The 11,306-nt window shown below is 36.5% G+C and overlaps 1 protein-coding gene across 1 annotated transcript in view; it reads left to right on the forward strand.

Moving 5' to 3' along the window:
• Window positions 1-11,306, forward strand: part of sv2a (synaptic vesicle glycoprotein 2A) — an 86,604-nt gene that overhangs the window by 69,928 nt on the left and 5,370 nt on the right. Inside the window, exons 6-11 of the mRNA XM_691342.9 lie at window positions 567-656; window positions 3,385-3,495; window positions 3,802-3,890; window positions 3,978-4,142; window positions 5,633-5,766; window positions 9,439-9,642. Of these exons, the coding sequence (XP_696434.2) occupies window positions 567-656; window positions 3,385-3,495; window positions 3,802-3,890; window positions 3,978-4,142; window positions 5,633-5,766; window positions 9,439-9,642 (793 nt within the window). The remainder of the gene's footprint in view (window positions 1-566; window positions 657-3,384; window positions 3,496-3,801; window positions 3,891-3,977; window positions 4,143-5,632; window positions 5,767-9,438; window positions 9,643-11,306) is intronic.

Raw genomic sequence — 11,306 nt, forward strand, 5'->3', positions numbered from 1 at the left:
AGAGCTACTATTAACATAATTTTGGCCAAGACACTACTGTGAAAGAGATCAATAATCTCAAAGTGTCTTTTCTAGTAAATTTCTTTTTTGCATTTGCAACTCTGTATTAAGTCTATAATATAGACCATTTTTAAGGGACGTAAACAAAAACAATGGTCCCAACGTATTTCCTGTTTTGCATGTTTAATTTCTATAGCTTCCGAGATTTAAAAAAAGCCAAATATTGCCAAAATAATGTTATGATAGCCATTTTAACATTAAGTTAGATTGAAATGCCTCTTATTATGGTTATGAAATAGTTTGATAACAAACCGGAAATGTTTATGGACCAATGGCATGACCAAATTGAAATGGTCTATATAACAGTATGCATTAATATCATGAGAATATTTATCAAATTGTAGATGGCTTACTTTGATAATAGAGCCTCCTTACAATATACCCATTAATACCCATTAGGTGTTTCATAGACATGCTTTGAAAGTTTAATCCAATTTTATCTGGAGTGAACAGCTTTGTGAATCCACAACATTACTAATTCCCAAATGAAATGTGTGTTTTAACAGAACGGGAAGCACGACGAAGCTTGGATGATTCTAAAGCAGGTTCATGACACCAACATGAGGGCTAAGGGATACCCGGAGAGAGTTTTCTCTGTGAGTACAGCTACACACATCTTATCAGAAACAATAATAACTTTGGGTGACAGATTTATTAAACAGGTCTAATTAGCACGAGACCCCATAAAATCCTAATAAAGCGCAGATGGGAGTATAGATTTCCACAGGTGTTTTTACTGGCAGTAAAAACAGATGCAGCAGCTCATTTCCATAATGACCAACATAATTTAACAAAAGCTTCAATTAATAATAACAGCATACTTCTTCTTTCCTTGTTAGTTTGTCTCCTCATACAACAGCTATCACTGCATTTCAAGCTCAACACGGGTTAGGATGTGCTTGTTTAAGCTTTAAAAATAGTAGAAGCCTTCTTAAATCACATTGAACAATTCATTTAAATTCTCTCCTCTTATAAATGTTGTATCTGAAAGACAAACTTATTTTATTATTATTATTCTTTTTTATGTTTTAGGGGTTTTTCACCTTTTATTGGGATAGGATAGTGGAGGACAGACAGGAAAGTATTAGGACTAGAGAGAGGGAAAGGGTCGGCATAGGACCTCGAGCTGGGAATCGAAATCAGGTCACTGTGAGCACCATGGTGCTATATGTCGGTGCACTTAACCACTAGGCTATTGACACCGACATGAAAGACAAACTTCTATACAGTGCATCCGGAAAGTGTTCATAGTGCTTCTCATTTTCCACATTTTTTGTTACAGCCTTATACCAAAATGGATTAAATGTATTGATTTCCTCAATATTCTACACACAATACCACATAATGACAATATGAAAAAATATTTTTTGAAATTGTTGTAAATTTATTAAAAACAAAAAAACACTGAAAAATCACATATGCATTCACAGCCTTTGCTCAATACTTTGTTGATGCACCTTTGGCAGCAATTACAGCCTCAAGTCTGTGCCATGATGCCACAAGCTTGGCTCACCTGTCTATGGGAACTTCTGCCCATTCCTCTTTGCAGTACCTCTCAAGCTCAGGTTGGATTGGAAGAATTGGTGTACAGCCATTTTCAGATCTCTCCAGAGATGTTTAATAGGACATGGGCTCTGGCTGGGCCACTTATTCATTCACTGAGTTGTTGTGAAGCCACTCCATTGATATTTTGGTGGTGTGCTTTGGGTCATTGTCCGGCTGGAAGATGAACCGTCATCCCAGTCTGAGGTCAAGAGCACTCTGAAGCAGGTTTTCATTCAGGATGTCTCTGTACATTACTGCATTCATCTTTCCCTCTATCCTGACTGGTCTTCCAGTTCCTGCTGCTGAAAAACATCCCCACAGCATGATGCTGCCACCACCATGCTTCACTGTAGGGATGGTATTAGCTTGGTGATGAGCGGTGCCTGGTTTTCTCCAAATGTAACCCCTGGCATTCACTCCAAAGAGTTCAATTTTAGACTCATCACACCAGAGATGTTTCTTATGGTCTGAGAGTCCTTTAGATGCCTTTTGGCAAATTTCAGGCAGGGATTGGCTTCCGTCTGGCCACTTTTCCATACAGGCCTGATTAAAGGATTGCTGCACAGATGGTTGTCCTTCTTTAAAGTTCTCCTCTCTCCTCGGAAGAATGTTGGAGCTCAGACAGAGTGACCATCGGATTATTGATCACCTCCATGACTAAGGCCCTTTTCCCATGATCACTCAGATGGCGGGCCAGCTCTTGGAAAAGTCCTGGGGGTTCAAGCATCTTCCACTTATGGATGATGGAGGCCGCTGTACTCACTGGAACTTTCAGAGCAGCAGAATTTTTCTGTAACCTTCCCCAGCCTTGTGCTTCGGGACAATCCTGTCTCGGAAGTCTACAGACAATTCCTTTGTCTTCATGCTTGGTTTGTGCTTTGACATGCACTGTCAACCCTGGGACTTTGTATAAACAGGTGTATGCCTTTTCGAACCATGTCCAATCAACTGAATTTACCACAGGTGAACTCCAATTAAGCTATTGAAACATCTCAAGAATGACCAGTGAAAACAGAATGTACCTGAGCTCAATTTAGAGCTTCAGGCCAAAGGCTGTGAATACTGATGTACATGTGATTTTTTAATTTTTTTATTTTTAATAAATTTGCAAAAACTCTTTTGTTCACATTGTCATTATGACGTTTTGTGTGTAGAATTTTGAGAAAATCAATAAAATTAATTTGTTTTGGAATAAGGCTGTAACATATCATAAAGATATAACATACCATATAAAGTCAAGCGCTATGAAAACTTTCCGGATGCACTGTACTGTAATCCACACACAATAAAGTCACTTTATCAATTATTCATTTTTACTGCATTTTTTTTTAGTAAATCCTGATGGTAGTTTTAACTAAGCTGTTAGCAAATCTGTCCTCAGGATGCAAGTGATCTGTGGGAATTTTAATTTCTCAATATGAATTTGAAATGAATTATGCAGGCATGCTAATGGGTTTGCATTTAACTGGCCGAATCGGGAGTCAAATGAGCTTATTATTTAGATGTAAATTATGCAGCCGTGTTTCATTTTAGTATTATTGAAGCACAAAGAGCACTAATTGTTCTGTAACTCTCAATAATTTGCATTGTAAATCTTATTACCTAATTAGAAACTGCTCCTGTCTCATTTGTTTTGTAAGTAATTATATCTAGAATATTTCTAGAATATATTTATAGTCATTATTAATAGGATAAATATCAGCTATTTATGAGCAGATAACTAGTAAGACTCCTGTAAAGTATTGAGGCACATTCTCAAGCATGCTGTGAAATCTCCAGGTCACCACCATTAAGACAGTGAAGCAGATGGATGAGTTGGTTGACATGGGTGGAGAAGCCACAGCCTGGCACCAGCGCTGGAGGATCAAACTCACGAACCTCTTCCACCAGGTAGAGTGAAGACGTCTGATTCGCTTCTGTGAACTGATGATTGATAAAATGCAACAGCTATGCAAAATGCAATACAGGCAATGCGAAAATAATCCCGGTGATACATTGAGGTCTTAAAGTCCGCATGAAAGTATTTAAGATTTTAGTATGACTGTTGTTAGTTTTTAGGATAACTTGTTTTGTTTAGGAGACATGGAAAATGTGCAGAGCTGACGGTCCTCCAGGAACATGGTTGAGAAACACTGATCTAATACACTTACTCGCATACAACATTTATTTTTATAATTTGTTGTTCTGGGTTTCCAGGTGTGGGGCAACTTCCTGACAGTGTTCAACCCTGAGTATCGCAGGATCACCTACATGATGATGGCCGTGTGGTTTTCCATGTCCTTCAGGTACACTATGCAATATTTGGCTTCCAGCAGCTTCCAGTGATATTTTTCCCTCTGCATGACTTCATGTCTGTCGTCCTCTGCCTGCAGCTACTACGGCTTGACTGTTTGGTTCCCCGATATGATCAAATATCTGCAGAAACAGGAGTACTCCTCACGCACAAAGGTCTTCATCAAAGAGAAAGTGGAGCATGTGACCTTTAACTTCACGCTGGAGAACCAGATCCACCGGAATGGAGAGTACTTTAACAACAAGTAAGTGACGCTCACAGGCAGTATGCTAAACATATTTCAGTAAACACTGCTGACCTTTCGGTAAGAGATGGGTGGTGTTGTGATATTCTGCTTGGTTTAAATAAATATTCCAGATTGAATGCTATATCAGTGTGATTGAACAGCCTCGTTTTTTTTTTTTTTTTTTTCTAAGTTTCTCTTGCACAGTGAAAATTGTTTAGCAGTTTAGTCGAACAGAATTGAAAAGTCTCTCAAGCAATATTTTCTTTAGTATTTGTTGTAGTATTTTAGCATCTTACAGCTTTGGGGAAAAATTAGGTTCTGTTAATTTAGTTTTATATCTATTTTCATTCATTGATTCATTTTACTTATAAGGTTTTTAAAAAATAAAATAAACAAGTAAATAACAGGGTGAGAATGTGGTAAATCTGAAATCGTGGTAAAATCAGGTGGCCGAGAAGGCTTTTCGTTTTCTGGATTGCCTTTGAAAACACTGTTGGTTGGGTTTAGGGAACGGAGTGGGCGCTGGTCAATCTGTGCATTTGTAAACCCAATTCGTTGGGTTTAGGGAAGGAGAAGGGTGGGTCAGTCGATCGGTCAGTAGTGGATTTACACCAGAACATAAGGCACGAATGGCACTCACGAGAGAAATTTGAGATCTCAAAAAGCGTACACAGCGACCTCTGGTGGATTTGCAAAAACAAAAACTGCAAAAAAATTTACCTCCTGGAATGTATTGGGGAAAATATTGCTAAAGGGGTTACTAATATTGACCTTTAAATGTTTTTTTAATGTAATTTTATTAAAAACTGCTTTATTCTAGCCGAAATAAAACAAATCAGACTTTCTCCAGAAGAAAAAAATATTATAGGAAATACCGTGAAAAATTCCTTGCTCAGTTAAGTATCATTTCAAGAGTTCCCACTTAGATATGCTTAGCATTTATAGCAGTTTTAATATGCTGTCCCGACAGAGAACCCTGAGCTCTGAGATATTTAAGCCCAGGGCTCTCGCCCAGTCAATAAGCATATCAGGAGATCCGAGATCAGGAGATAAGGTAGGTCTCGAGAGCTCCCCCTTTAGAAAAGGGAGGAAAAGGTGGAGATGGGGTGGAAGGGGGGATTCTTCTAAAACGAAGATAGAGCAGTAGGGAGAAAATGATCCATTTATATTAAACTAGGATCACTCTGATTGGATTATTACTGATTACAGATGAGCGGCCAGTAGTGCTCCTCTCGAAATTGGTTTATGAAACTTCACTTAGAAAACATTTGAAACAGATTAAAAAAATTCACAGGAAGGCTAATAATTTTGACTTTAACTGTTTGTCAATGTTTAATAAAATCAAGTTTTGTTATAATCAATTTCTCCAGACCTTTGACTATAACAAAAAATCAGATGTGGACCTTTAAATTGACAATTACCTTTTATGATTCACTTTTAAAATAGCTAAGGAAAATCTGAATGTCTCTAATGCATATTTTTCTGGATCTTTTATCTGCCGTTTAAAGGTTTTTGAATCTGAAGATGAAGTCTATGGTGTTTGAAGACTCTCTGTTTGAGGAGTGCTACTTTGAGGATATCACTTCAAGCAACACCTTCTTCAGAAACTGCACCTTCATCTCCACCCTTTTCTACAACACTGGTGAGAAGACCACAGTTTGCACTCTCCTCTGGCTATTAAAACACACCGCTGCTGTTTGACACATTCAGATTATTCATAGTCATTCCTAACTATGAATGTCTATACAGGGTGTCCGCAGGGTCTAAATGTATATATGAACAGGAAGATGTGACCATTTTATTTTTCATATTGTGACGCAGTTCCTAGAGAAATGAAACATTAATGAAAAAAAATGGGCGTGGCTTGTTTTTTTTGTTTGTTTTTTACTTAAGAGTTAATTGGATGTAGTAAAGTAGGCATTTCATTTAGAAAGACCAGGAAAAGGTGTTTGGGGAGAGTTAATACAACCTAAAAGACTTCTTACTATTTCTGTTTGTAATCAAAACTGACAGCTAGAGGGTGTGGTTAAGTATGTTAGCCACGCCCAATACCTCAGACAGACGTAATCTGACAGTTTAACTGAAAACAAACAGGAAGTGCGTTTTCAGTCTTTACTTAAAGATTACAAGGGCAAACTTTTTTTTTTCTCCTAATGACACACACAGATGAATTGTTCACCACAAGATTATATTACATTAGATTCAACTAGATTATATTAGATTTAACAATGCAACGAAATGCAGTTTAGGTCTAACCAGCAGTGCAATAACATCAAGTGCAGGATACAGGTATAAGATATAAAGTGCAGTTATAGAAAAAGAGTCAGTGAGGGGCAGAGTTCAAGAGGGAGACAGCTCTGGGGAAAAAGCTGTTCCTCAGTCTGCTGGTTTTTGTCCGAGGGAGGCTGAAGCAGGAGTGAAAACAGTCTGTGAGCAGGGTGAGAGGTGTCCTTAAGAATACTGCGTGCTGGGCGCAGACAGTGTTTCTTCTGGATGTCCTCTATGGCTGGCAGTGTGGTCCCTGTGATGCGTTGGGCAGTTTTCACCACCCGCTGCAGTGCCTTACGCTCAGCAACAGAGCAGCTTCCATACCAGACTGTGACGCAGTGGGTCAGGATGCTTTCTATTGTGCAGCGGTAGAAGTTCACCAAAACGGCTGATGAAAGATGGTTCTTTTTAAGTTGCCTTAGGAAAAATAGGCGCTGGCGAGCCTTCTTGACTAGGCTGGAGGTGTTGGTGGTCCAGGAAAGATCCTTTGAGACGTGGGTCCCCAGGAACTTGAAGGATGAGACATGCTCAACGGCCATCCCATTGATGTGGATGAGATCATATAAGCCTGTTCGTCCCTTTCTGAAGTGCACAATGAACTCCTTGGTCTTGTTGGTGTTGAGCAGATTAGTGTCGAAACTAGCTGTGTGAGCTTACAAAGTTAATATAGTTATTTTGATCTCATTTGTACTAACTGAACATTGCATACCCTGCGATGTGACTATTGCGGATAGACACGTTGCGATATCGATGCTGAAACGATATATTGTGCAGTCCTACTTAAATTGTATGGAAAGAATCTTATAAAAGGTCTTAAAGGGTATTGAATTTCCCTTTTTTGATTCCTGTGTATACCATGTTATAAGAGGACACTCATATGTCATGTTTTTTTTCCACGATTAAAATGGCCCCAGATTCTTGCGCTAGTGACTGCACTGAAAGTGTTTCAGGTCTCCTAGCAACACCAGCTCGGATTGTTCCTGTGCACGTCTGCGAAGGAATGACAATCTGCTTTTCCTGATTCAGTCGTGCTGGGCGTTTATGATTACTTCTCTGAGCAGCTTGTGGACCAATAATGAGGCTTAAAAACAAAGGCTCAGTTCCAGCATTAAGAGAGCTGTCAACATACACAGATATTTTTACCATTTATTTCTTCTGTCTGTTAACTTCTATCTATTCGGCTACTTTAATGTTTCACACTGTAAACCCTAATGTTGTCTTTGCTTAAACAATTAAGTAAAGTTGACTGAACATAACTTAAAATTTTGCATTTTAGTGAAAGAAAGTCTTATTTGATTTATTTTGGCTAGAATAAAAGCAGTTTTTAATTTTTTAAAAACCATTTTAGGGACAAAATTATTAGCCACTTTAAGCTATTTTTTTTCGACAGTCTACAGAACAAAACATGATTATACAATAACTTGCCTAATTACCCTAACCTGCCTAGTTAACCTAATTAACCCAGTTAAGCCTTTAAATGTCACTTTAAGCTGTATAGAAGTGTCTTGAAAAATATCTAGTCAAATATTATTTACTGTCATCATGGCAAAGGTTAAATAAATCAGTTTATTAGAGATGAGCTAATAAAACTATTATGCTTAGAAATGTGTTGAAACAATTTTCTCTCCCTTAAACAGAAATTGATGAAAGAATTAACAGGGGAGCGAATATTTCTAACAAGGGGGCTAATAATTCTGACTCAAGTGTATGTACCATGAAAATGCATAAGTTTAAGATTTCAACTGTGGAGTAGTGAGCTCAAAATAATAATTATTCCTTTGAAAAAAAAAATAGGTTGCTTTCACAAATGTAGTCTTGACTGTAAAATTTTTATATGTGCAACCTTTTAAGTGCAAGGTATTTTTTTTTTAATCTGAAAACAATTGGCTTCAGGTATAATTATTCATCATAATGTGAATAAATGGCTACTTATTTTTTGTTTAGAAATTATATTTTTACACACACGCATGCAATCATATATATATATATATATATATATATATATATATATATATATACAGTTGAAGTCAGAATTATTAGCACCCTTTTGATTTTTTTTTCTTTTTTAAATATTTCCCAAATGATGTTTGACAGAGCAAGGAAATTTTCACAGTATGTCTGATAATATTTTTTCCTCTCGAAAAAGTCTTATTTGTTTTATTTTGGCTAGAATAAAAGCAGTTTTGATTTTTAAAAAAACTATATTTGGGACAAAGTTATTAGCCCCTTTAAGCTAATTTGCTTAAATAATTAGCTTAAGCTAATTTCCCTAACCTGCCTAGTTCACCTTATTAACCTAGTGAAGCCTTTAAATGTCACTTTAAGCTGTATAGAAGTGTCCTGTCAAATATTATTTACTGTCATCATGGCAAAGATAAATAAATCAGTTGTTTTTAAAACAGAAATTGGGGAAAAAAATAAACAGGGGCGCTAATAATTCAGGGGTGCTAATAATTCTGACTTCAACTGTGTATATATATATATATATATATATATATATATATATATATATATATATATATATATATATATATATATATATATACATGTATATATATGTATATGTATATATAAAACCCTAATAGGTTGACTAAACTAAATTAATTGAGTAAACTCGTTGCCTCAATTTAATTGAGTAATGGTGTCTCCCAAAACCTTCATATCTAAGTTGATTTAACTTGTCGGTTTTGTAGACTATACTTAAATTGTTACAGTTTATAGAATTTTTACAGTGTATGTTTATGCATCAAAACCCCTTTCTGTTTTTGGCCATTTTCTGTGGCATAGCGTGCAAAATGCTGTCTTAAAAAGGTAGAGCTCAATGAATAAATGAATCCTAAATGGCAGTGGAATGAGACACTATAACATCCATATCCTGTGTAAAATGGCCTTTTGAAGGCAGCAGACGACTCTTAATGTTTTGGTGGTGAGCCCAAATGTCAAAAATGTCATCCATCTATTGATTCTCAGCAGTCTGAACTCCCACATGTGCTGGTGTGATGGAGGAATACAGTAGCTAGTAACAAGAGCTTTCATCTGTTTCTAGATCTGTTCAAGTACCGGCTGATCAACAGTAAACTCATCAACAGCACCTTCCTGCATAATAAAGAGGGCTGTATGCTGGATTTCAGTGACGAGAACAACGCCTACATGATCTATTTCGTCAGCTTCCTCGGCACGCTTGCTGTCCTGCCTGGGAACATCGTATCTGCTTTGCTCATGGATAAGATCGGACGTCTGAGAATGCTGGGTAAGAAAAACAAGTGGCATCAGTGCTGAATAATTTGGGAGCCCTTTTAAAAATATATAGTAAGTGTTTGTTGTTGGGTGTTTTGATATTGGGAGAAAACAGAAGGATTGCAATTTATTATGAATAGTTTGGGATGTATAGTTCGATTATCTAAATGGTTAGCGCTCTTTTTTTAAATATTTCCCAAGTGCTGTTTAATGAAGAGAATATGTTTTTTAGCACATTTTAAAAAATTATAGTTTTAATAATAATTTCTAATAACTCATGTTTAAATATAAACATGCAAAGCGAATAGTATTGAGGCAAAACAATAAAATAAAACATACATAATATATGTACAAAATACAATCCTCTAATAAAACGATAACAACAGATAAGATAAAAACAAAATTATAAAATAATACATATATATGAACAATATCACATGAGTAGCAGTGCGATGTGGCTGTATATTAGCACTGATGGGAGGTGTGTGTTGTGCTTAGTGTCCCACCAATGACGATATACAGCCATATCGCACTGCTACTCGTGTGATATTGTGTTTATACAACAGTTTGACGGCACAATCGTGTATATAAAAAAGAAAATCAAACACGGAGAGTCTCAAAACCCTATTGTAGGAGGAACTACTTTCTTCCGCCATTCATTCACAGCTGGAGCAGAAGCTGTTGCTCATTTACTAACGTCACGTTAGAGCTAGTGTTTGAATGATTCCCTAGCGTAATGTCTAAAGTGATGACAAAACAGCTGATTTTATCTGACATTTTAAGGATTATAAAGCTGAACAGCATGAAACGCCATCCGTCTAGGGATGTTTCTCAGTATTTCTCTGTCGGGAGATCACAATATTACTATGGTATAAATACAGCACTACAATATACAAAAGAGAGGGATCGACTTAGAAAGTCACTTACCTGTTTAATAATGATTTGATCAGCTGTAGTGTAAAATTACGCTGTTTTTCTCTCAGGGCTTATTATGCGGTCTCTGTCGCCATCTTATGGATGAACATCGTCAACAGTCTCTGCTCAAAGACAGGCTTAATGGCCGCCGACGCGCTGTCTCTCAGAAATGATAAATATTTAAATTGGCCCTATCCTTATGAATAAAGTGCAAAGTTGCAATCTAAACATCTACATTCTCGACTAAAAAAAAGCCTCAAAAGTACATTATGTTGTCCGACAGCTGCAATATTTGTCAAACTGTAGCGTGTCCTCTGCTTGTTGCTGTATGTGTGCGGAGTAATACACGAGTGAAGAGTTAAGAGGCTGGACGAGTGCTGTTACTGGCAGAATATTACAAGGCTATCAGATTCAAGAACCAGACAGAACTGCTGAATATACATATATATATATATATATATATATATATATATATATATATATATATATATATATATATATATATATATATATATATACACACACACATACACACACAGATCTGCATAAATACTGAATACTAAATCTTTATTAGCTATTAATAATCAAAATTACAGTATTTTTCAATTGCTTCGCCTCAATTCCTGATTGAAAGTTTAGATCTTTAAACAATTAGCTTATTGTTCACATCAAATCAGTAATTTCTTAAGGATTAAGCAAAGTGCAAATGCTTTGGCACGTGTGCAAATAGTAATTACAATTGTCTACAGTTTGGAGAAAAAA

This window comes from Danio rerio, chromosome 16 (assembly GCF_049306965.1).
Source record: "Danio rerio strain Tuebingen ecotype United States chromosome 16, GRCz12tu, whole genome shotgun sequence".
Lineage (NCBI taxonomy): Eukaryota > Metazoa > Chordata > Actinopteri > Cypriniformes > Danionidae > Danio > Danio rerio.